At 38.9% G+C, this 26,911-nt stretch overlaps 1 protein-coding gene across 1 annotated transcript in view; it reads right to left on the bottom strand.

Annotated features, from left to right (window-relative positions):
* The window catches only part of MED14 (mediator complex subunit 14), a 35,741-nt gene that overhangs the window by 7,344 nt on the left and 1,486 nt on the right, over positions 1-26,911 (bottom strand). Inside the window, exons 2-24 of the mRNA XM_072351072.1 lie at positions 25,995-26,021; positions 20,046-20,151; positions 19,227-19,400; positions 18,326-18,455; positions 16,446-16,574; positions 15,985-16,092; positions 15,014-15,146; positions 14,180-14,330; positions 12,059-12,170; positions 11,261-11,386; positions 10,579-10,657; positions 8,886-9,045; positions 8,311-8,505; positions 7,587-7,721; positions 7,076-7,152; positions 5,023-5,183; positions 4,612-4,758; positions 4,434-4,525; positions 3,162-3,314; positions 2,652-2,921; positions 2,172-2,324; positions 1,532-1,643; positions 372-503 (exon numbers count right to left, since the gene is read on the bottom strand). Of these exons, the coding sequence (XP_072207173.1) occupies positions 372-503; positions 1,532-1,643; positions 2,172-2,324; positions 2,652-2,921; positions 3,162-3,314; positions 4,434-4,525; positions 4,612-4,758; positions 5,023-5,183; positions 7,076-7,152; positions 7,587-7,721; positions 8,311-8,505; positions 8,886-9,045; positions 10,579-10,657; positions 11,261-11,386; positions 12,059-12,170; positions 14,180-14,330; positions 15,014-15,146; positions 15,985-16,092; positions 16,446-16,574; positions 18,326-18,455; positions 19,227-19,400; positions 20,046-20,151; positions 25,995-26,021 (3,062 nt within the window). The remainder of the gene's footprint in view (positions 1-371; positions 504-1,531; positions 1,644-2,171; positions 2,325-2,651; positions 2,922-3,161; positions 3,315-4,433; positions 4,526-4,611; positions 4,759-5,022; positions 5,184-7,075; positions 7,153-7,586; positions 7,722-8,310; positions 8,506-8,885; positions 9,046-10,578; positions 10,658-11,260; positions 11,387-12,058; positions 12,171-14,179; positions 14,331-15,013; positions 15,147-15,984; positions 16,093-16,445; positions 16,575-18,325; positions 18,456-19,226; positions 19,401-20,045; positions 20,152-25,994; positions 26,022-26,911) is intronic.

Here is a 26,911-nt window from a genome sequence, read left to right as displayed (position 1 = left end):
TGAAAGCCTCGGCTAAAGGATGAAGCCTCCAGCTGAAGTTGTTCTTAATCTAAGCTCTATCTTGGAACTGTTTCTGCAGAATTACCTTTGGTGTGATATCCTATTACAAAGGCTGATCAGAGCAAGCTTCTGAAACTGCCTACTGTACATCTATTCCACTTAGTTCATCTCCAGTTTTATTGGGGTGCTAAAATAACCACCTGAGCCTTCACTGATTGTAATCTGTGCCATGCAGCGACTTTTGACTGCTGTTAACAGTTACACGCATGTATAAAAACAGCTACTTAAGTCAGTGCCCAGGAAGAATCAATTTCAAGCAGAAAATGTGTTCTCCCTGTCCCTGCATACAGACGTGCCAGTAAGGAACTCACCGTGTGGGCTGGCAAAGTTTGCTGTTTGACCCATTGTAATTCCAAGGGAGGAAGGTGAAGGAGTTGGACCAAAAGATGCTGGTGATGGCGCTCTTAAAGCTCCGCTAGGTGAGCTTGCAGCATGTAAGTTTCCTAATCAAAGATATCACATAATAACAAACATATTTCCCATGTTTCTCTCTTTTTTTTTTCTACCAACTGCTACAGCTCCCTCATTTTAGGGAGCCAGCAAATGAAATTCACAAGGATTTTTTTCTTGCGCTAAAAAGGCTGCATCTTGTACATGCATGAAGATTATATTTTCCAGAGGAACTCAGCGCACACGCACGCAAAACTTTCCAAGATACCTGACTTGAAGAATGGCATTTTCCCCTCAAATTTAAATACTTTCAGCTGTTGCACTGTAGCAGTTAGAAACAGAAAGCTAATAAGCTTTGGTAATCATAGAATCATAGAATTACCCAGGTTGGAAAAGACCTTGAGGATCATCAAGTCCAACCGCAGCCTAACCATAGTACCCTAACTCTAACAACCATCTGCTAAATCGTATCTCTGAGCACCACATCCAAACGGCTCTTAAACACATCTAGGGACGGTGATTCAACCACCTCCCTGGGGAGCCCATTCCAGTACCTAACCACCCTTTCTGTAAAGAAGTTCTTCCTAATATCCAACCTAAACTTGCCCTGGCGCAACTTGAGGCCATTTCCCCTCGTCCTGTCACTAGTCACCAGTGAGAAGAGACTTGCCCCACTCTCACTGTAAGAACCTTTCAGGTCCTGGAAGAGGGCGATAAGGTCTCCCCTCAGCCTCCTTTTCCCCAGACTAAAGTTAAATTAAAATTAATTAAAAAGCTTTTCTGAAGGAGGTATTTAAAATGAACAGGTTTTCACTGAGCAAGCTATAAACCCGAAGAATAAAGCAGTCTCAAACATTATATAGCTCAAGATGACACACTTCTGCCATTTTTTTTATGCTTCAAAATACACTCTTCAAAACATGAACGGCAGGACTTTGCTTTGTTGTTTTTCCACGTTATAAAGTATATTATCGTGACTAACTTGGAGCTAAGCATAGCTTGAATATCAGAAAACTATGCATGCACAAAAAGCAGCCTATGTATTTTCAGTATGATTAGCACATATTCTCAGCCGTCTCACCTGGTGACTGTGTGTGCATCATAGATGGAGAAGGTGTCACTGTGTTATGATAGGAGGTGGGTGGCGAAGTAAGAGGATATGCTCCTGATGCTCCTGCCTGCTTTGCAAATGGCTGAAGGTGTTAACACAAGACAACAAAAGTCTTTTATTATTTTGAACAAAAACTGAATTATGTGCAAGAGAATACTAGTCAGAGTTTGATCCTCATCTGACATTCAATTCACTCTACCACCTTGTTCACAATATGCTTTTAATTATATTTTAATTATTTAATTATTTTATAGTGCATCTCATCCTTTCTTATCCACCTCTCTGTACAGAGAAGCCTCCTGACTCTTCCTCCTGCCCTTCCCCACCCCATATCTCCCAACTTCAACAGCCATTTTCCCACCCTCCACCAAAGCTTTGCTTCTAAAGTGGCAAATCTCACACTCCAAAATTGCTGGTCATCTGCTATAGGTTGTTTACACTGGAATAAAAAATGACAAATTAATGTTTTGCCCCAAGGGAAATTCCGTTGTGTAATGCTTTTATAGTCTCCCATTCGATTTTGCACTGCCACTCATTTCAGAGGGTAAGATCTTAAAAACCTGCATTTGTGGAAGACAACGAACACTTCCAACTTTCATCTGTAGGCTACCTGCTGTGGTTGCTGTGGCGGTTGCTGAGGCTGAAGCTGAGATATCAAAGAATCCATCATGTCACCTCCAATAGGAGAAGGAGGGTTATCATCTTCATTCACAGATCGTCTCCGTGCATCCTGGTTGCTGTCAACAAACATGTTCAGGAATGTCTGAGGATAAAACAGTTTTGTTTGTTAGTAAACAGTTGCTTCCATTTGCATTGTATTATATGAATGACCCCAGTGTTTGTTGAGGTCATTAGCAACAGCAGAACTAACCACTGGTAAGCATTTATTACAAGTAGTATACAAAGTTTACAAAACATATGAATTCATAAACAGAATTTTTCAGTGGATCTTTAAGCTCAACTCACAGCCATCCTCCTTTCTTTCAAAAAGAAGTCTTTCATCACCACCAAACAGTGAGCCTTGCTCATTAATAGGAAATATCTCTAGTTACCTGACATATCAACCTAAAAACAACTTAGAAATAGTCACCTTTAATCCAGGCGCAGGGTAAAAACCTTCAACTATTTTGCTGTTGTCAAAAAGACTGTATGCTCCATCACGTATCGCTACAACACCACGGCTCCGGCAGTAGATGTCAATGCAGTACATGTTCCTAAAAGCCAGTCTGATATGCGTAGGCGACTGTGGCAAAATGGAGAAACACTGATAGGCAGTGTTAGTGCGTTGAGTCAGACCCAGCATGGGCACAGTTGGAAGTTTGTTGATGGCATTTAATGGAGCCTGAGTGTCAAACAAAACCTGAAAAAGAACAGATACTGAGAGACCAGAAACCAGACTGTTAAGCAAAAGTCTGCAAAATCTGGGCTGGGTGGGGGCAGAGATAATAGGGGCAGGAAAGGTACCATCTTTCCCAAGTCACCTTCTGCCAAGGAGATTCATAATCAATAACACACACACAACTTTGAAGATAACAATTTAATCAGTAGTCACCTCTCAATCACCTTGGACTTTTCTTGAGGGACGTGTTTAAAACATTACCTGTAACAGCAGCACCACGTTTGGTGTTTTATTAAACATCTCCTGGAGCTGGTGTAGAATCGTGTTGTGACAGTTACTGCAACCTGAGTTTGGGCCAACAGTTCCCAGTGAAATGTGGAACTTCTGGAGTATGGAGTTCCACTGAATGCTGATCTGCAACACCGAGAACAAAATGACCTTGGAAACTATAACCAAGAGGTTATTACAAGAAAGCTGGTCTGCTCTCATTTTTATCCTTCTTCACAAAACCTCAGATTCCTAACTCAGCGCTGACGTTCTGAAAAGACTTCTGCTAGCTTTTGTATAACTTTAGTTAGCTGGATTGTTGGCAACCAGCAAACCGGACAGTTACTTCAGCAAGTCAATCAACTTGAACAAAGTGCTTTTTTTCTGACAGGCTTGAGACTGCAGAAATTAAACACGAGAGACTCACACCACAAAGAACTGATCAAGAGCTGCTGGAGGTGGACTGATTACTGCCACCACGGCACAAAAAAAGAACTGGACAAGCTAATAAGTAAGGAAGTGACACATAAAATCCACAGTGCTACTCCCTCTGCTTGCTAAGACTAACAGTCACAATAAAATGCACATAGAAATGCTTGTAAAAAAAAATGAACACCGAGACTTCCTGGGATGCAAATTTTGAGTGCATCAGCTACTTTGCATCGGTTGCACACTCAAATATAGTCTTAGTCTGTAATAAATGTGGTTACTTCCTTCCTTGCCCTGCATTTAATGCAAGGGAGTGAGCAAGCACACAGACTGCAGTCAAAGTCATTAATATGCTGTAAATTCAAATGCTACAGAGTAAGCTAGACTTCTGAACAAGAGAACAGTACTGCTACAAAATAATTAGGGATTGCCCCATTTAAAAGCACAGTACTACATTTAAAACTGAGTCCTTCCTCTAAAGCAGCATGAAGCTTAGAAGACCTATACATCCCAACATAACAGCAGCAGCAACACATCGTAAACCTGAACTAAGCTGCTAGGCCAGCCCTCATCAACCATAAGTTATGCTGACAGATCAATGATACCGGAAGGACCAACTCTCCTTCCCTTACACAAATTCTCTAAAATTCTAGACAACAAGGAATCTAGCAAATTACTAATCCCGCACCCCTTATTTCTGTCTTTTTTTACATTCAATAATATTAATTACACAGTAATATAATGCCAGGATACGTTTTGTTGCACAATTCTAAGAGCTCTGGGCCAACCCAGTGTGTTTTCAAATAGACATTTTAAGTGGACTTAGGAATTACTTACTGAGCTCCCCTTGGTAGTTCCATAACAAAGGATAAGTTTTCGGTAATTGTAGATACGAACCTCTGAAAAAATGTTTAAGTGGTTGGGTATGTCTTTGAAGAGAGCAGAGAAAAGAGCATGAGAAAACCATAGTCATCTGTAAGTATAAGTTTTAAAGAAAAGGAGACTATTTCTGTACCTGGTAAGGACCGTGCAAACTCCAGGACACATTCATACAGCCGAGCAATGCTGTTCCAGTCATTGAGGAACATCTCAACAACTTTGCGACCTCCAACTGGTTCAGATAACTGGTTCTCATATGTTAGGTAAACATGACGGGTTGGTCCTACAGTGTTAGAACAGTAAATACTAATTAAACAAGTGGTTCCTAAACTGGGGTTTACAGACTATGATTAAGCTGTGTAGGGAGGCCAGGAAGCATGCTTAAATAATAGAAGTGCATCAACTCAACCAAGCGTCAAGATTGTTAGATTGAGGTGCACTGTGCCTCATTAGAAATGTTAAGAGTGGATAGTTGTCTCTTAACTCAAAAAGAACGATACCAGAGCAGACAACACATAAGACACAGTGTTTACCTGACCTCTCTTACCTTGCTCCCTGGATGAAGTGCTATTAAGTGGACAATTTGCAAACACCAGCTCAGCGACCCACGTGCGATTATTTCTACCTTGTAATCGGAAAGTGCAATCAAGAAGAGATCGGTCCAGAGCCTTCTGTGTTTCCTCGTTTACACCTTTACAGGGAGGAATTCTATTTGAGAAGAAAAGAGGACCTCAGTTGCACACAGTATAGTCCCCAAACTGAAAAATACCACCTTTTAACATTTCCCGAAGGACTTACACATCTGGGCATGAAAAAATGAATAATCAATAGCAAGACAGACAACTGGACCACACAGTCAGAGATCTTACTCCTCTTCAAGGACTATTGCTTGTTATAAGAATGTTATAAAAGCACAGTGAGTTAAGACCAATTTTTATATGGATTCAACACTTGCAGATTACAGACTTTCAATGGAACCGCTGAACTGCCCTGATCTCCAGATAAAAGTAGGAGCACACCACCATAAAGCTTTCCTACAAAGAAACAAGCTAAAAAAGATGAAAATAAAGTTCTGGGGCAACCTGAATTTTGTGTATCAGGTTCTCCTTCTGAACAAGTTCACTTGAAACGCAATGAGTAATCTAGCAATTATCTTAATACCTACTAATTTACTCATATCCCAATGGGAGAACTGAATTTAGAGGACAGAGTAAATAAAGCTAAAGTAAAACTATGCCTAACTTCTCTACAAATTGAGTTTGTTTCAGAAATGTCATGCACCACCCTTAAATCCAGCTTGTCTGCAGTTAAAAAGGTACAGCCTGATGCATTTAAAAACTGATGCCTTTATACCACAATGTATCTCAGCAGAGGAGAAAAAGTTAAGCAGTTTATTTTACGCTTTAGAAGACTGTGGGTTTGGTGGCATTTGCTGTAGTTTGTTTGTTGTAAAATTGGTATAATTTGTTTGACTTCATAACATAATCCGAAGTTGAACTGGTGAGGCTTGAAGTAAGCCCCAAGGAACGTCAAAAACCTGTCTGGACTGATGGTAGAAAGCACTGTGGCCAAAAGTTCCAAGTAAAATTGGTGGCTGCAAATGGTTGGCACCCCTTGGGGTTAATACAGAGGCCAATACTACTTAACTTCAACAATCTACATGATGCTAAGGAATACACAGGTAATGTCAAACAGAAGGGAGCAGCACTCAGCACATTGGAGGACAGGACTGCCATTTAGACAGACCTCAGCTGGCTGAAGGCATGAGTTAACAGAAACCTCATGAAGTTCAGCAAAAAGAAATGCAGTCCTGAACTGAGGGGAAGATAATCTTGTGCAGCAGCACAGGGTGAGGGCTGACTGGCTTCATAGTAGCTCTGTAGAAACAGAACTTGAGGGCCTGAGTGAGAAGCTGAATAGGAGTCAGCAGCATGTCCTCGCAACAGTGCCGGACCACTGTATGCTGGACTGTATTGGCATCAGCAGAGACAGTCAAATCAAATGACTACTCCCCTCAGGTCAGCATTTGAAATCTCTGTGCCATAAATTCTTGGTGACTGGAAAATTCAGCTTTGAGCAGGCAGCTGGACCAGATGACCTCCAGAGGTCCACGTCACTTTTTACTGTAAGAGCCTCAGATGTTTCCTTCACAAATTCTTAACCATGTAATTGCCTTTTCTGGGTTTCCTTGCATTTTCCTCTGCAGTACCACATACTGGTCCCTTGTTAAACAACATATGGAGTAAGCAGGTCTCTGACCTAATCTAAAATGGCAATTACAAGTTCATCAGTCACCATAATGATATAGATTCCTTTGCGGTGCCTGGATGTTAGGATTGAGGACTGTCAGAGACTGTTTTCATAGCACCCCAGTTTAGGCTAATGAGAAAAACAAATAATAGCTGGCTTTGAGCGTATTCTTACTTTCCTCTTTGTACAGCAATGCTTCACACAGGACTGCAAGACACACAAGAGTGAAACAAATCAACTCCCTCCAACCCCCAGCCCCCATGACATTTTTAGTGTTACACTCTGAACAATCCTTTTTTCTCTCAATCATATGTACCGTAATGGAATCAAACAGGAGTATATCCCCTTACTTTAATAAACGTATGGCATGGCTGAAGCCATCTCCTTCTACTTGTACTCCTTGGTGAGGAATGTCCATATTGGATAACTACGAATGAACAAGAAAAAGGTTCTCATGCAAAAAAAGGCAAGCAAAATAAGTGCAGCTTTCTCAAGGATTTTTATTATTGATTTACTTTTTCCTCTTTTGCTAAGGGTGACAGACATTTCATATCCTCTAACACTGGAAAGCCAAAAACCAGGTTGTGTAAATGTGGTATAAAAAGTTGTCTCTCATGCTCTCCCACACACCTCTCTTTCATCCTCTCATTCTTCCTTTTCCCTCAGCTTCTGAAGTCAGTGCTTGGTATTAGAGAACTAGCCACAAGACTAGAGCAACCCAGAATAGAACGTCAGCTACCCAGGCTCAGCTACAAAGGGGACTACAGAGCGAACATGTCTAGATGTAACTGTTCAGAGAACATGCGGACAAAAGAATCAGGAGCAGCAGAAGAAGCAAACAAAATATTTCTTAATACATACCTCCAAACGGAGCCCTATAAATGGCATATTTGTATCACACATGGCTACAATATGAGCTAGGACTTTATTGAAGGCACACATTTCTCCCGTCCGTTTTGGTTTTTTAGGTTCTACGGAACACGGATCGCCAGACAACTAGAATTAAAATAGAGACAAATACATATTCCATGCTCATTTTGCGGTAAACATTTTGAGCAGATGTCAGAGAACAACCTAATTCATCCAAATCTGAAATAAAACACACACTGCAAAAAATGCCTGAAAGGTCAACTTCAGGACTACAGCAATTACTCTGAAGTAATTTTATAATCACCTCCTTCCTCAAAACAGTATTTACACACCAGTAAGCCAGGTCAACCCGACCCCATAAAGCAGCTCTTATCAGTCCCTGTGAGTCTTTCAAAGACTACACTTCTATGGCACAAAGCGTATCATGTTGATATCAGTGTTTTGCTAATACAAGCTATGCTAACTACCTCTGCACAGTGCTCTCCCTTGGCTTTAAGACCAACTGAGAAGGCTCAGCACAAATTCAAATACAATAACTGTTGGAAAATAGTTTCCCAATACCTCTCTGGGGAAGCAGCCCAGTGTACTAAGCCTCAGTGTAAGCTGTCAGCCACACAAACTTCGAAACAACTGCACTAAGGCTGGCAATGATGCTAAGAACACGTGTTTGGCTTCCATGCTTTAGAACTAGCCTGAAGGCTTTTGAAACACATACCTTGCGCTTGACACCACTTTTCATTTGTTTCCCACTTTTTGTGTCTAATACCAACTCTTCAACATTTGGTTTGAATTGCTGTAACAGAAGTGCGGTAGCAGGGTTGTCATCTCCTTCAGCATAGCTCACTGAGAGAAAGTAGTATTTATACTCTAGTTCTGTGGGGTTGCCAGGAACATCAAACATCTCTACAACCTGCATTTAAACAAAATAACAAAATCAACAAGACCCTCAGTTAAGCTTATGCCTACATCAGCTTCTATTCTTTCCCCAATTCCTGCAGGAATACACAGCTTTTTTTTTTAAGATATTAATACTGTGGCTACAAAAGGGATCAAAGAAGAGGAGAAAGACTAGAATTTCAAGAAATATAAAGAGAACAAGAGAGCTGATGAGTAGTAGATCTCTATGCTCCCCCCGCTCTGTACGAACCTGACTGGCTAACAGACCCAGAGAATGAGAGAAGGCAGAGATGAGAGGCAGGGATTACAGCAATTAACTTTCTTCCTAATCTAAGGGTTACCATTACAAATTGCCTGAGGAGAGAAGTTAAGAAGTATTTTTCAGTTACTTACAATGTAGTACTGCGGAAGACGAGTGAGTTTGATAAACAGTTTGTGTTTGGAAAGGTTTCCCACTGGATGGCTAGCATAATTAGCTAGCTGAAGTGTTTCACTGCTCACTGTAGGCAGATGCTTTATTGACTGTTTGCAACGTTGCTGTCCAAGCCAGAACCTTGCATTGAAATAAAGGCATTAGTATTTTGAGACTGCTTTAGATTATTTTAGTGACTAATTAGGAGCCAGCCATAATCTAAACCAACATCTAATACTGCTGCACAAGCTACACACAGTTAAACAGACTTTTTTTCCTGCTGAGTTTGTATTTCCTTATTGCTATATTTACATATGGCTTTCAATTTGGTAACAGATAGCTGCTAGTTTAGGAAGAAAAGCCTTGAAATCATTTGTTGAATGAATATACATATATATTTATATTCCAGTATAAAATTACAATACAAAACGAATGACCAAGATATAAAACAAGCACACTGTATGATTTAGAATCTCTCAATATTTTGGGTATAGAAAAAAGAAACCTCCACTCCTGTGTGCTGATGAACAAGACAGTAAGAAAGTCACCCAAGAAAGATTAATATCACCTTTGATTACACCATAAACAAATTAATACTTCCAAACTTATTCAGAGGAAAAGAACCACAGCAAGACAAGCAAATTTATTCTGATGTTTGGAATTAAACTTGATTCTACTCAGATTGATTTCAGCCACAGTGGCAAGACCAGAAAGCCAACCTAGGCTTGAAAGGGGGAAGCAAAGCACGGTGTGGTTTCTCAGTCAATCTTCTAAGGAGAACAGCAGTGAGAAGCATGGCTGTTCAATGTCTCTCCAACAGGATGCATCATCTTTATTCTCACAGAAACATCTGAGGTTAATTGTCTGAAAAGACACTTTGTAGGACTGTCTAGCTTACTCAGAAACAGCAGCACTACCCAAGCTATTATCTCGAGCACGTTATTTATGACAAAGGGAGGCTGATTAGTTTCTCCAGGGTGCCAGTGCTTCATGCGTCATCATGCCTGTTTTAGAAACAAAACTCCTTAAATAGAGGCTTCACTCTGCAATTAGCTCAGAGTACTGGGAATTTCCAAAAAGAAAGAGCAGGTGGAATTTGGTTTTCCTGCAGATGCAAGTTGTATTTGTATTATTTGCTACAATTATGGGGGAGCCAAACATATCTTGTGCCTCAATCTCAGGGCTCTGTAGAACAAAGATATGAAGTTCAATACAGCCAGGGCAGAAATATTAGAAGATAAACGTATTATTTAAATAATCCTAGACCACTTGCCCTTTGTATCATGAAAAGGGAAATTGGTTTTCCTGAGAAACAAGAAGAATTCAGATGTAAAAACAGAGTGGAATAAAGGAGAAGGAAAATGACTATAAATACAAAATGAGGTCCTCAGGAAGCAAGTGGTCTGCTACTGATGAAGTGAGAAGACTTCATGCAGAGTGTTCATGCAGCAACACCCGAGGCTATGTGCAAGAAGGCAAACTAAAGGAGGACTGTGCAAGCATCACCCAGCAAAAATTTCTTCCACCCATTTAAAGGAGTCAAAAATCACTCAGAGTTGCTTAGGACACAGAAAAGGTACATTCCCTACACAGAGTGTAGCAAATACAAACATCCAAAATGCAAACATGGTAACTTGTTCTATGCAAACTAAATGAATTATTCAAGTCTCTCACTTAAGCTGCTGGAGCCAAGGAATGATCCGCTTCATATCATCATTAACACACTTCTCTATGTCATCCAGTGTCACTTGATCTGTAAGAATATCAAGTGAATAAATACTCTTAACATCGGCTCTTAAAACAGCAAACTTTTGACCTTTTAATGAAAGTGTTTTGTTTAATTTAACAAGTACAATTAAGATACAAAACAAACGATCTGTAATGCTTACGGAACTAAAGCAGTATGTTCTCAGGCAAAAAAGCCAAAAGAATTCTCTTTATCTAAAAACAACAACAAAACAAACACAGAAAGAGAGAAATCTGAAACAAAGTTAGACTCAAAAAATATCTCAAAATACTTAAGGTCAGTCATGTCCACATGAAATGACTGCAATCATTAGCAGCACTGCCCAGGGAACATAAGCCCTAAAGAAAATGAATTGCAAATCATGTCACACAATATTCAGTCATTTCTTCTCATAAGATACACTGAACTGCGCATCATAAACACAACGGTCTACTTATCCATTTATATTCAACTAAAATCCCTAGGTTAGCCAACACACAACTTTATTAGCTTAACCTTCACTTCAGGAATTTCAAAGACTTGACACAACTGTTGACACAAAATAGCCTCATGATATTGCCTGTATTTGATATCTTGCAACCCTATTTATTTTCTTTTTAACCTACTTACCAACACCATAGAGCATCAGCTGAAACATTCCAGAATGGAGATCAACAAAAACATGCAGACACTCTGATCGACCACATGGTTCCAAAATCGGAATTACAAGAGTTGGAAGAGCCGTCTCAATGAATGCTATGTTAAAAAAAAAACAGTTAATAATTAGCCACAGGATTCAAGTTCATCATATTAAAGTTCAGCCCATTACAACCTCCAAACATGTTTGTTTTTAATAGAAAAAATTTTTACTTGTAGCAATTCTGAATTCAGTATAAGCATTTGCACATTATTACACTCAAGATGAAGAGGGAACTGAATACAGTAATTTACTGGTGAAAAAAACAGTGCTAATAAAAAACCGATCAGAAAAGGTAGACTAAAGAAATCCAAACAAACAAACAACATGAATACCTTTTAACTTACTGCTTCAAGACTGTAAGCTCAATTTGAATCTCAAAGCTTCAACAGCAACTGAAGCCTCACCCAAAGTCAGCTCAATACAGTGGAAGATTTGCTTTCAACTCCAAACTAGTTTTACAGGAGACAACTTTTAACTCTTCCGCAGCAGATATAATACTCCAGCAACTTCAGCTATTACATTACATTTACAGGTAGATATCACCGAGTATCTTAATTAGCAATGCAGAATAATTTACGGCTGGATCTTTTTAATACTGAACATACTGTCCTATGTTTTTATTCTTTGTTGTTTTTTTGTTTAAATTAATGAAAGCAAGAAAAGCAGAAAACATTCCTAGGGATAAAAAGGAGATAGATTTGAAACACAGTTTGGTAGAAAACACATACAATTGTCGTTAGCATTGTAGCTCTTCAGAATGGCTTTTAGCTCCTGGAGTTTTTGATGAGATCTCGCATGGACACTGTCTATTAGGAGTTTTTCTATTGATAGATGGTCAATCTGAAAACAAAAAGGTTCCCAAGCAACTTCAAATTTGACACATGGTCTTTATGCACTAGCACACAAAAACAAAGCTTAATCAAATGATTACTCTGGAAATAATTTGCTGAGAACCTTGGCGAAACATAAGCATTATTAACCTGAGTATTTGGTTCACTACAAAATATAACAAGCATACAGTTATCAGTCCCTGTACAGATCTACTTGCTCCAGATTAAGGTTGGAATATTTTCCAGCTCAGCATGCACCAGTTCATAAACAAGCTTAAGATATGGAAAAATGAACAAAGCTTCTAGAATATGGATCATAGATTGGTCTGGGTTTAAAGAACCTTAATGACCATCTAGCTACAGCCACTCTGCCATGGGCAGGGACAATTTTCTCTAGATCAGGATGCCCAGGGCCCCATCCAACATGGTCTTGAATGCCTCCAGGGATGGGTCATCCTTAGCTTCTCCAGGCAGCCTGGTCCAGTGTCTCACCACCCTCCTTGTGAGGAATTTCTTCCTAATACTTAATCTAAATCTACCCTCTTTAAATTTAAAATCATTAGCCCTTGTCCTGTTACTATACTTCCTGGTAAAAAGTCCCTCTCCATATTTCCATTAGGTTCGATTTAGGTACTGGAAGTCTGCACTAAGGTCTCCCTGAAGCCTTCTCTTCTCGAGGCTGAACAATCCCAGACCTCCTAGCCTCTCTTTACAGGAGAGATGCTCCAGTGCTTTGACCGTATTTCACAGCTGATCATATTTCACGTAGCTGTAGAATGAAATGTAACATATTTATTTTAGTCTTGTTAAAAGGAATAACAATATAGTGAGATGAAGAGGAAGATTGTGAACACCAGCAACCCCACTGAACCCAAGAGTATAGGCTTGCTATTCTTACAGTGCTAAAGCTCTGTCATCTCCAGCTCATATTTGTTATAACTGACTTAGCAACCTAATTTGAAGCCATTTACATTTATATCTATTCACTTTACAGTTGTATTACCTACATATTTTGCCTAAGTGAACCACAAAACCTTCTTCTTCGTTATTACGTTGCTCTGAAAACTGTTCAAGATAAATTAAACCCAAATCCTATTCTTGCATAAAAGATAAATGCAGAATAGATTTCTACCAGCACAGAAGTATATAACATTTCAGTACCTACCTTCATGTATACCAGAACAACTTTCTCCTGTATGTTTAGCTTTCCAAGACAAGGCCTTAAAATCAAGCATTTAAACATTCACAGGAGTATTTCAGTTCAGCAGCTGCCATCAGTTATGTAGACTTCACAAACAATTCTACAACTATATTAAATTTTCTGTACACTAATGCATAACAACCCACTTGGACAAATCTGTTTGTGCCAGACAGCCAGAGTAACAACCTCAGCTGTAATTATATAACAACAGAAAAGCAAACCCAGTAAAATCTCTAAATGTAGAGAATCAAAGAGGGCCAGCATTAACTTTGATGAATCTCAAATTTACAATGGCCTCATTGGTCACAATGTAAAATCAGGTTTTGCATAACCCTTGTAGCAAGCAAACCACATCAATTCTTTTGTACAACATTTTCCAATCATAATGCAAGATTTGCCAAACTGAATAGCACTGCTGGGTAGTCAGCTCAAGTCACGTGTGGAAGCTGATTTTCATAGGAAGGTTGCACAACAACTCCAAGACAAAAAAGGGAAGCTCCTCATAAGAGCTCTTTGTAAAATATCTCAAGCCAAGCACTAAGGATAACTGAAGCTTCACTGCTGCTCCCCATAGCCCCAACATTCTGTCATCATAAGCGGTATATAAAGTACTGAAAAGTAGGTGTAATGTTAAAGACAAAAGTCAAGACCACTAATTTGTAACAACAACTTGTGGTCTCAACATTAACACCCTGTGATCTACAGCGACAGGTTAGTGTAAGTCATAGTACTGCTCTTCAAACAGAATCAAAGCAGAACAAGTATTTTTATGTTGCTGATTCATAGAAGTAGAAGCTTCTTGCAAAGCAAACTTTTACCTTCATGGCTCTTTCCATCAGTTTGGAATCACAGGCTGGTAGTGGAGGTTCGTGAGATATTTGCAAGGGTTTTGAGACATCAGTCTCATCAATCTTAATAGTGACCTTATGAACAGAAGCAGTCCCCGTTTTCCTGCCAAGCACCTGTTGGCTTAAAATAAAGGGAAAAATTAAAACATGTACTTACAATAGCAGAAAAAATGCTTTTCAGTAGCTAATTCTGGGAATGCTGCAAAAAAGCAATATTATGTAAGCTGAACTGAATAAAATACTTAGTTTAACCTTCTAATGAAGAAACATTATTAAACTTTATCCACACAAGGATGGCTGCAAACCCAACATGGGGATCAGAAGAGCACTTGGATCTTTTTTTTATTCTATCTAGTGTAAGTCAAGCAAAATGTCAGTTTATTTAGATATCCACAAAAGTGAGCTGATTTTATCATCATAGTATCATAGTATCGTGCGAGTTGGAAGGGACCTTAGAGATCATCGAGTCCAACTCCCAGGTTTCGAGCCCCCTGTGTAGCGAAGCGGCACTTCTACTCCCTGCACCACAGGGGGGATTCGAACCCGGGCCCTCCGGTGGCACAAGCAGCAGCTTATACCACTGCGCCACTGGGGGCACACACTATGATAACATCCACTGCTTTTATGCAGATGAATGCACATCGCTCACTTCTTCACAAGTAAAAAGATGTGCTCAGGAATCTTGGAATTCCACATCAAAAAGAAAATAGAGTTCTGAAAATTCTGGCTCAAACGTAGCAAAGGAAAATGCTCCTCTTGTTTCATTTACTAAGTTTGTTAACAGCTCTCTTAAAATTAACTTACTTCCAAACAGAGAGCGAAAGGCACTTCCCTGCATGATATCGCTCCACTTGCACTAGGTCACCCCAGCGCTCTTGAATCAGCATTACTGTTTGCGAATGCAGGACTTCCAGCTGAAGTGCTAGGCAGAAGGAGTCTAAGGAAGAGAGTTAAGGAAAGGGAGGACATCCAAAGACTGTGTTCACTATGCAAGTCCACTGCTACAAAAGTAAGACATGATGCTGCCTGAGAACATGCTAATGTACTAACCTAGAGATAAATGTATGTAATCAGCATTGAATATTTCTAAAAGTTTGTTGATTTCCTTTTAATCTAGGACAGCTTACTAGGCAAGAGCATCACAGTAGCTGTAGTTTAGAGATTTCAACTCAAACCATGTTTTCTTTTTTTTAAAGATTAGTAAAAGAAATTCAGTTTATCCTATGATTACCACTAAGCCCACCTTTCACAATCACCCACTAGTAGCATGTGTTTGCTTCTGCAGGAACTGTTTCATTGAAAACTATTACATATCATCAAGTAATTTGTTCTCTGCACATACAAAGTCACTGTGCTGCTTTTCTGTACATACTATATCCCATTTCATTATTGATACAGGTGCAATGCAGTTAACACCCAGTATGGTTATCATATTACTATGGTTCTATAGTAAGAATTGTAAGCTCCCATACCTTTTAAGTCAGCATCCTATTCTACCTCCAGAATCTGTATCTACTAACAGCTGCTGCTTCACTGCCTTACCATACAGCGTGCTGTCTCAGGTTCTTCATCTTTACCGTTTTAGATCAAGTATGTAAAATGAAATTTTACATGCTAGCGAATGAGCTTAACCGTCTCCAAGGCCATTGCTTTCACTCTTCTTCCAGCCATTTTGCCTTAGCTTAACAGGAAAGCTACATTTTTTGGCCTCCACCTACTAAACAGAGCAAGATTACATTACACAGCTTATTCAGAAGGAACTTTCAGAAGGATACGCAGACAGTTGTACATGTCCTGAAGTGGCTTTTCATCAGCAAACAGCCGCGACTGGACTAACTGATGGATGAAGTTGATCTGCATGCTGTGAACCAAAGCTCGACCATCTTTCATAAATTAAAAGTTATTCACATTAGATATACTGAAAACAGGCATTTGAATAAATAGTAAAATAAATACACATTAGAAGGTAACTGTACCAAGAAATTTCCGTACTTGAATTTTTAACAACATAACACAATCCTTGGTTTACCATGGAAATTTCAGTAAGTCTGTTATACCGTCATTGACTAGCACTGATAAGATATCTGAAGTATACAGAGTAAGGTGAAAATTGGATGTGTATATGCAACTTCATTAAGTTGTGATATGCAAAATACTGCATAAACAAGACTTAAGCAACACCACAGAAAAAGAATGTTAAAATGAATGTGTAAACTTTGTTTTCTGTATTCATTACCTCCAGTTTCCTTGTCTTCAACCAAAATTTCCAGTTTGAGAAGGCGCCAGGGGATGTCAGGGTCATCACCCATCACTGTCAAAGTGGCCTCAAACTCCCCCTCAACTCGGAACTTCACACGACCATTGGCTAAGGAAGAAAGAATATTTTATTTCACTCAGTCTCATAAGATGCTTCATGTTACCAGTGCAGTGGTTTCTGGCACTCACAATGAATTACTTCCCTATAGATTTTGTTCTGCTGCATTCATTTATGTTCAATTCTGAAGTTCTGAGAGCAGCTTATGTAACAATAACAGTGTCAATAAGCAGCACGGACAGAAGTCCCCACTGACTCGCACAGCAGTAGTTTTGTCATAATAATTTGTCAGCATTTGTACTGCTTCAACACAAGGTTACACTGAGCTGACTACTAATATCTGTTGTTACACAAACCGTATGTCTAGCTCAAATTTTCCTATTCATGGCTGAATTCAAGGAACATCTAGAAGAGGTTCACAGACAGGAAGCCTAGGCTAAAATCTAACACTAGAAGCACATTTCACAGCAAACTATTTATTTAACATTAAAATAATTTAAACTCCTTCTTAATGTGGAAATAACGCATTTCTGCATACTTCATATATATATGCTCACAAAGATTATGTACATTATTTATGTAATTGACATATACATCCTTACACTTCTGTCAGCATAGCTATCATTGGAACAGAGGTGGCCAAAACTATGTAAGAAAAGTCATAAATGAAATGAGAAGCAAAGTAAACAATAAAGTACAAGTTCTTACAATGAAGTGCGGGCTGATCTTCTCAATCAGCTACCAAGTATGCCACATATACACCTTTACAATTCTTGATAATTAGTAACATTCTTATATGTTTTATATATGCTATATATGAGCTGAAATGGTTAGAATCTGATACCATTTTACCTCAAACTTGCACATTAAAAAGCAGCCCAGATACGCTCTTAAAAGAAATCAAATTCAAACCAGAAATTAGTATTGAAATGTTTTGTTAACTGAAAAATCTCATGACTCGGATGTAAATCCATTTACACCTCATTAAGATAAAAAATGGCTCTAATATTGATATTGAAGTGTTTGCAAAGGTATCAGCAAAAACTACTATTACCAATTTTCAGAAACAGCTTCACTCTAGATCTAGGGGATATAATTGATACAAGGCTAACTCTGTCTGTCAGAAGTACAGACTTAGTCCGTTTCAGGTCCATTTTCTGCAGTTCTGCCATAATCTGGTTTACAACCACCCTTTTTCTAGCAACAGCAAAAAAAAACAACTCCTCATAACATCAACCTGTACTTGGACTAAATGAAAACAGATCTCTATAATTTAGAGATCTGCTACTGCAATGAGTCACAGAATAAAATGTGTGCACAAACATCAACAGATTTAATTCATGAAGATGAACATTAATACAGACACACACAAAAAAAGTAATATTAACGTGCTTGAGTTAAAATTCAAAGACTTTCTAGGAGAAATACCCAATAGCTTAATTAAGCTGAATTTTTAAATTAACTTTAAAAAAAAGCAGTTGAATTGCGTGGCCTAACATTGACCAGGCACTGAGCACTTCTATCTTGAAAGAAGGGGAGAACCTTTCATAATACACTTGCTGAAAGATCAGGGCAGTCTCTGCACTATTTTACCACTACCTGCACAGGATTTCCTGTTGAAAGTAATTATTATTCCAGCAAGATTACTGGCGTCTTCGTTGCTCAAAAGGGAAAAAGATAATTCAATGTCTTAAAGAGACAGAATTTCAACCTTACTAGATTAAGCTTTTTTTTAAGCATTAAAGTAACGACTAAGTCAGCCGCCAATAAACTGTCCTCCAAAAAGTGACTGAAGTTCTTACCAACTGTAAGATTTGCCAGCTGGGGAGGGAGATCTGTAGTCACTAAACGATGTCGAAGAATCTGGTTCAGCTGATGAAGGGTGGTTTGCTTCTCACTCTTTGTAATTGGGTCAGGAGGGATTATTTTATCCTGTTAAAATAAACATCAAAAAATAAATATACATCTCAAACACGTCTCATGCATTACCAGTAACAATGACAAAAACGAACCAGACCAGAAGTCTGCAAATACAATTACATAGGCCATTACAGTATTTTTTGATTGTTTTAATCTGACGTTCATCTTTTTTTCCTAGTTATTTACAATTTGCCTGAGATTGATCAGTGAATAAAACTGCTCAACTTGGACAAATTAAAACAATCTTGGGCCTTACTTTAGGCTAAACTTGCTTTTAAATACTAACATTTGAAAGTCAATCATTATCTGTAGCTGTAGATCCAAGTCACAGATACTATTGTTTGTATTATTCCATAAGTCTGTCATTCTACATTTCATCAGTAAGAAAATATAACAGCATTAAAAAGAGCCATAAGTAGTTCACTATATCTCAAAATACAGTATGATATAGCCAAAATCTCTGAGAAAATAGGCGTTTGTATCTTACTTTTTCACTGTACTTTTCTAGCGTGATGGCTTACCACATACAAACACTAAGTATCAAACAAAGCACTGCCATTATATTCACTCCAGAGATGAGCTAGTTCAAATCCAGAGAATGTTTCACTAGGAAAGGATAACTTGCTCAAACAAGAAGTGTCACCTGTCAAAAATTCACACTACAGAGCCTTGGCACTATTCCTGTGGCAAACTACACTTCCATTTGCACACATCAGACTGTTTCTTTAATGTGCATTTGATGGGGACCCGCCTCACACCAAGTAATACTGTAACATTATTTACCCTAATGCAGGTAGGTAGGCGTGGGTATGATCCAGTTGTCAGAACATCAATAGCATATGGGATAGCAAAACTAGGTAGACGAGCATGAACCAAAGCATCTCGAGCTAGAGATGCCAGACGATCGGCAGTGTCCACAAACAGAATGGCTTGCTGATCTAAAAAACTTGATATCATCTGTAGAGGACAATGGGAGATGGGGAGAAGAATAAAGAAAAAAGATGTGTCAGAAATGCACAAATCAGTGGTTCTTTATATTCAGCTCATCTAATATACGACAGAAATGATTCTGTCACTTCCCTCCAATTCTAGGAATCACATCTATAAAACAAAGTATGAGCGCTCTGCAATAACGTTCACATGCAAAGACACTTTCAATCTATGCACTTCTGGAGCTGTGGAGGATCTGTGAAGCCTCACAGCTCTTCATCTGATGTGACTGCTACTGGAATCCAACCTAACTTGTCTGTAATCACGCAAAGCCCGGTGTTTGCAACACCGTGCCTTACTCTTACTTAATTAAGAACAGAACTGAAATTACAGCAAGAACTAACACACTGAGATCACCACCTTCTCTGTCCTGTTTAAGAACTCTTGAAAGGAAGCACAGTTTTATTTTTTAATTTACTGAGAAGTTTTGGGGAACTGTTAAGAACTGTTTAACTTCTCAATAGGAAGAAACTGGCTATTATTTAATGTTCATTTGCTGTGTAATACAGCTCTGGTTTTTTTTTACACTTCTATTTTAATGAAAAATCAGATGGTACCAAAATCCTGTGCTACTAAAAGATTGGTTCATACTTAACTCTGTTGCCAACTTACCGCACACTTTTCCACCTTTCCAGCATTATTAGCCCATTTGACCAAGGCTAATAAACGAACAAAGAGTTGACGAGTACGGCTTGCAAACTGCACTATTTCTATTTTTCTGTAAAAACAAAAACAAAAGCAAACAAACAAACAAACAATTGAATATGCATTAAGCTGGTGCTCAGACACGCAATTAACCTGCAATTCAACTGTGTGCCATTAAAGAAAAAAAGTAGTTACCATAACTTCTAATTGTGCCAATGTAGGCAATCACTAATAGATTGCTTGTTTAAACAGAACACGGGGAAAAGAAGATTCAGCTCACTATTTTAAGCACCTAAATGCCAACAACACACAGGGATTTTAACCAACCAAGAATGTCTGGGGAAACAAAACAACACACCTACATGAATTACTACTAATCTTAAGAAAAACAATTCACTAGTGAATTCAACTGAATTACCAAGATTTCGTAGCTGAACAAAACACATATTAATTACCACAACAGATATTAGCTTCTACCAAATAGGATTTGTACCTCCTTCTGATCCTAATCTGTAACACGCATACTCATAATACAGATAGAGCTTGTTTCTGATGAAAACGTTAGTGTAATGAGGTAAACCCTCCTGCGCAATCCATAAAGCATAATCTGATTGTACCAGGTGAGTATGTGGACCAGAAGCACCACTAACACCATCTGGCTCAGTCTCCTGAATTACATACTACAAACCTCAGCCAAGATCTTGGGCATTAAGCTAATAATTTCCTGTATTACACAGCATATACTCTAGAATAATCCATAGCCTGATGTTATAACTTGAAGCGGTAGACAAGCTGCTATAGGTACATACTGCTCTACTAGGATATAACTATCCTACACTATCAAAGTCAGAGGTGGAAAACTTTTTAAAGGGTCACAAAACCATAACGGAATTTGGAAGACATTTATAGCGAGAGTTGAGAATGTCACTAATCTTTCAAACAAATTCTCTATAGAAGTTGTTAAAATATAGAAGTAGTGATGGCAACCAAAACTTTGTGGTGACAAAAAGCATGATAGCAAGAAAAATTCAGGGTGCTTTTCTGTAGCTGGAAATGAAAGATAGACAAAAAATAGAAAACAAACAAACAAACAAAAAAACAACACAGCAATTTAATAATGATAATTACTGAAAGGAGTATTCCAGGAATTGCTTCATTAATACTGCTTTATGAAGTTACAGGCAGCCTGTCAGTTCTAATTGACAAAATCCTGCTTCCATAACCATGGCTGTCACCTTCAAATCACAATCGCACTGGGAATTCACATCCATCTACCCCTCTCTAAAGAACCCAAGTCTTTCAGTGTTGCTGTTTTTCTTTGTTCTTCATTATAGACACTGAACTTAATTTTGGGCTGCACAAAAAAATGACTTCAATGAAGATGAAACTTCCAGAAGTAATACATTTACAAGGCCTGTAAAAGCAAAGCAGAGCACATTAAAAAGCTTCTGAATGACCACACTTCAGAAACAACCCTTCAAAATAATTCAGCTTTAATATAAATAAGAATCACTAAAGCTTTGTTTCTAATGAAGTCTGTTCCAATGAGCAGAAAGCCTGATTAAACAAGAAACCCCTGAACAAACTGAATGCAAATAGGAAGTACAAAGAAGGTGGGAGAGGGCAATACCTAGAAACTACTCAAGCATGCAGAGACAAGCATAGAAAATGAGAACTCAGAAGAAGAACTAGCAAAGGATGAAGGTGAACAAGAACTTCTATACTACAGGTCTATAAACAGCAAAAGACAAAGGAAACATGAGTCCAGTGCTCTGTTGTGCAAAAGAAAACTGGCACAGATGAAGCTGCGGGACTGAGTATATCCTCTACTGTTAAGTTCTGATCTCAGGTATTTCAGATCCTTCAGCTTAGTGATGGAGCCTAGGGGAGGGAACTATTAGCAACAGTAGAGGAGTATCAAGTAAAGGACTACTTCAGTAAACCTGACACACAAAAAGCCATCAGAGCAGATGGGATGCATCCAAAGGTGCTGAAGAAGCTGACCCCTGAAAGTGCAAAGTAACTCTATCATTTCCAAAAGGCCATAGCAATAAGAGGTCTTACTGACCGGAACAAGGCAAACAACACACCCATCTTCAAGAAGGACCACATGCCAGAGAGCCAAAGCTCAGTTAACAAGAATTATGCAGAAAATCTTTATGGAAGCTATATCCAGGAAAACAAAAAACATGTGGCCTGGGAACAGCCTGCACAGATGTACCAAGACCAAACCATCCCTAATCAACACGACTGCGTTCTATATGATGTCCAGCTCCACAACCAAGGGGAGAAGAGAAGATGCATTTACACTGCTGTTTGAGCATCTTTTGACAAGATATCCCACCGTATCATTGCATCCAAGCTGGTCTGTTTTCAGTAGTGCGTGGGGACAGGACTAGGGGAAATGGGCTGAAACTTCAGCATAGGAAGTTCCACACGAATGTGCGCAAAAACTTCTTTACAGTGAGGGTGACGCAGCACTGGAACAGGCTGCCCAGGGAGGTGGTGGAGTCTCCTTCTCTGGAGATATTCAAGACCCGCCTGGACGCCTACCTGTGCGATGTGGTGTAGGGAGCCTGCTTTGGCAGGGGGGTTGGACTCGATGATCTCTAGAGGTCCCTTCCAACCCCTACAATTCTATGATTCTGTGATTCTGTAACATATGGAAGGGATCAGTGGACTACAGATGAGATGAAAAACTGGCTGCAGTGCCAAACACGAAAGGCTGACGAGCTACCAGTTGAAATTCCTTAAAGGCAATTACTATTCATGTTCCCTGCTGGTCAGTACTGGGGCCAATACAATTAAACACCTCCATAAACAACCGACACGAGGTGAAGGAATCCAGTCTTTGGAAGCTTGCAGGTGATGTCAAACTGGACAAGACAAAAGCTGACTGGACAGACTAATTGACAGAAACCTGATGAAGCAAAATCACATGCAAAGTCCTGCACCTGAACCCAAACAGCCTTAAACAAAAGCACAGCCTGAGAACTAAGTAGCAGCCAAGCATAAATGGATTTGAGGGTCCTGGTGGACAAGTGAACAGATATCACCAATGTGCCATTACAGCAAGCTGTATTAGCACAAGCACTGCCTAAGTCAAGGAAAGCACTTCTTCACCTGGAGACAGCATCTGTCTGAATGCATCTGAAGCACTATGTCCAGTTTTTAACTCTATCCAAGAAAGATATTTGCCACACAGAAGTAAGTTAGAGGCTGGAACACATGAAACAAAAAGAACTGAAGCAGTTGTTTGCTTACACCTAAAAAGAGAAGGCTATGGGTGAGATGCTACTGCTGTCTTGAAATATCTAAAAGAGCATTACAGAGAAGACAGCAACATGGTGAAGGACAACAGCCACAAATTAAACCAGTAAAACACACTAGATTGACATTAGAAAAGCAAACAAAAGAAATACATGAGTTGTTTGAAGACTGAAGTACGCTGCCCATAAAGACTTCAGGAGATCTATGTTGAAGATATGTTTGAAACTCAACAGTATACAACCTTGCACAGAAAACAACTTTCATTTTAGTCTGTCTTTTATTTCAGGCAGAGGTTTGGACCAGGTATCTCCAAAGTGCTCTGCAAACCAAAATGACGTTTATCTACGAAATTCACGAATTAGCAACCACTTTGTCATTAACAAGAAATGGAAATGAATATTTCACAAGAAAGATGTGTAGTAACTGCACTGTTGTTGAAGTTATGAATAACCCGTTTTCACAGCAGCTCTGAATTTTTGTTTAGATGGCAGTCTTTGCTGCAGATTTAAGTAGTAACAGACCGCTTCGCAAGCCTCTGCAAAAACAGGAGAAACCGTTTTCCTTTAGAAAAAACAGTGCCTTCATGTAGTAGTTGTTGGAAGAGTAAGAGCAAGGACTGCTTGTTAAGGAACAGGGGTATAAAGTTTTACCGTCCATTTCCCCACAACAGAAGGTACAGCCTTGCAAAGTCACTGTAATCCAAGTTCCAGTTAAAACCCTATACAGCAGCTACTGTATTTGGAAAAATAATTCACACACACTATCCTTTATTGGAGGATAAAGGAAAAGATAACAAATACCAAACATTATCAGTGAGAAAGCCCCTGGACTTTCCCCAACATTCAGCTTTATTTCCACACCACAGCACTAACACTACATCTTTTAATCCAACTGCTTATCTTTCTCGTTGCGAGAATACATTGAAAGTGATTTATTCCTATTAGCGACAATGATGTAAATAAATAAAAGAATACTCTGCAAAGAAAAGTCATATATTAAGACTCATCATTTCCTGTGAGCTTTTTTTCCCCTTCCATAGCACCTTTTAGCTTGTCACCATAAAAAAATGTAGATGTTATATGAACTTCATAAGAAGACAACACCATCACATCTTCATCCCATATATACTGTGTCACTGGGCCAACTTCAGGAAACACTGTTTAAAGCACAACTACTGCTGCCACGGCATCTTGAACTTGGTAAAAAAAACAAACAAAAACATAAAAACTCAACACAACAGAATAATCTGGACAAACTATGCACCTTAACAGATGTCCTTGGGAGCTATAAAGCCTCTTCATTAAGAAGGACTAAAGTAAAATTTAACATGGATGCTAGCACTTAATATCAAGATGTTCTCAGTTACAGGACATGATGAAGCACTGGAACAGGTTTTCTAAGGAGGCTGTGGATGCCCCATCCCTGAAGACACTCAAGGCCAGGCTGGATGTAGCTCTGGGCAGCCTGGTATACTGGTTGGAGACCCTGCACATAGCAGAGGGGTTGAAACTACACAATCATTGTGGTCCTTTTCAATTCAGGTTTCTGCTTGACAACAAAATGCTCAATGTGTAGATAGATGAAGTCCCCACACCAGTAAGAGAGAGCTCTGGACCCAAGCTGAATGTCACTGTTTCAGCAAATAAAGTGATAATTTAAAATGCAAATAGATCACTCTTCTTTATAAGATATTACACATAAGAAAAAAGACACGCAAGGAACCATTCCAGGTTATGAATTCCTGAAATTCTGATTAGTTTCACAGCAGGTTATGAGAATTTTAGAAGGCGTGAGATGACTGAATTGATGACTATTCTGTTACACAGAATTCTTCATCAACATTCTTTGCATCCTTAGGAATAACAGAGCTGTTACATGTCTCCAGAGAAAATTAGGTCAATAAGGGTGTTAACGCAAATAGCAAAAGAAGTGAAGCTTACTCAAAATAATAAAGAATAACATTTCAGGGTCCACTCAAAGAAACAAAAAAAAAACCAACCAAATCAGGTTCTTTCATCCGGGGGAGAAGGAGAGAGGATTAAATAAATGAACAAAAAAGCCTGTTCTGGCTACTTACATTTGTTTTCAATTACTCTTTATACTTCAAAACAACACCAAGCAGGTAAAAAAATATAGATACCAAATGGTGCCATATGGTAGGAAAGACAGGTAACAAAAAGGTAGACAAGAAGTATTTACCTTGTTGAACCGCTACTTCTGAATGAGATTCAACACACTATCTAGAATCTAGGCTCTCTCGCTCCCTTTCCTATTAGATGTACTGTCACTTCACTGCTTCAAGTTTCATTGTAATTAAGAGAATAATGCCCTTAACAGATTTCACCTGATATAATAACAATATCATGTTAATGAACTGGGCAAAAAAACAAACAAAAAACAACCACAATAACTAAATAAAACAAAGCAACAAAAAACAATATTGCTGTCTATGCTGAGGGAGATCTTGAAACTCCATACTGACAGCAAGACAAATAAGGTTTATTTTCTTGCAGAAAATCTGAAATTAAGAGAAAAATACTCCCTTGAGACATCCCTTAACATCCTAAACAAGGTGAGACATCCCTTAACATCCTAAACAAGGTTTTGCGTTTAACATGTACTACAGACGGTCTTATTTTAACTCACCTTTCCATATCAGTCTTTCTTGGTAATCTGTAATAAAAAGAAGAAAAGACAGTATGTTATCCATTGTTCCATTGTGTTTCATACCACTATAGAAAAAGATTTATTAGTGATCTTCAGACCAGTGCAAGCATTTCTACATACCTATGAAAAGCATTCCAAAAATCCTGATTGTAAATGCCTCCTAAATACATTTGATAAAGGAAATAGCTCAACAGCTCTGCAGAGCAGCCCAGTTAAAGCAGCAAGGGTGGTGGAGTATGGGAAGAAGGAAGAATCAGGCATATAACAGGACCGTGCCACAGGACAAAAGCCAGAACCTGACAGTTAAGCTGGAAATGGTCAAGTTAAATGAAAAGCTTAGTGGATGAAAGACTGAGCATGAGCCAGCGCTCGCAGCCCTGAATGCCTTTGGTAACCTGAAGGGTTATATGAAGCCCTGGGCAGCCTGATCCAGTGTGAAAAATCCCTGTCCTAAGGGATTTTATCATTCTGTGAAGAATGTTCAAATCTCAACATTTCTGCTAAGCCAGCCACGCTATACAATATCACTACCTGTGCTTTGTAACTTACCATTCCCATTAAATACCTATGAAAAGGGCTAGTTAATACATAATAGCAATCATAGAACACCTACAGCAAGATTAACTTTGGCTGTTTCTGACCTGCCTGAAACAAGTTTATCTTTCAATAGTCTAGAAGTGAAGAACCGTCATACTGCAGAACTTTATCACTACCTGCACAACAGATACTACTGCAGAAAAAAAAAGGGGGCTGTATTCTCATCACCCCTAATGTCCTAGAGTTATTACTGGCACTTCATTTCAAAGTCATTTTTCATTCACGATGTTGGTAAAGGAGCGAGAGATCTTTGCTGAAGGGAAGGAAGAGAATACTTTCCAGTTGGACTTTTTAGTAGC

The sequence above is a fragment of the Excalfactoria chinensis genome, chromosome 1, assembly GCF_039878825.1.
Source record: "Excalfactoria chinensis isolate bCotChi1 chromosome 1, bCotChi1.hap2, whole genome shotgun sequence".
NCBI classification, from domain to species: Eukaryota; Metazoa; Chordata; class Aves; order Galliformes; family Phasianidae; genus Excalfactoria; species Excalfactoria chinensis.
The sequence above is the reverse complement of the archived record's forward strand: the minus strand, read 5'-3'. Positions and strand labels throughout refer to the sequence as shown.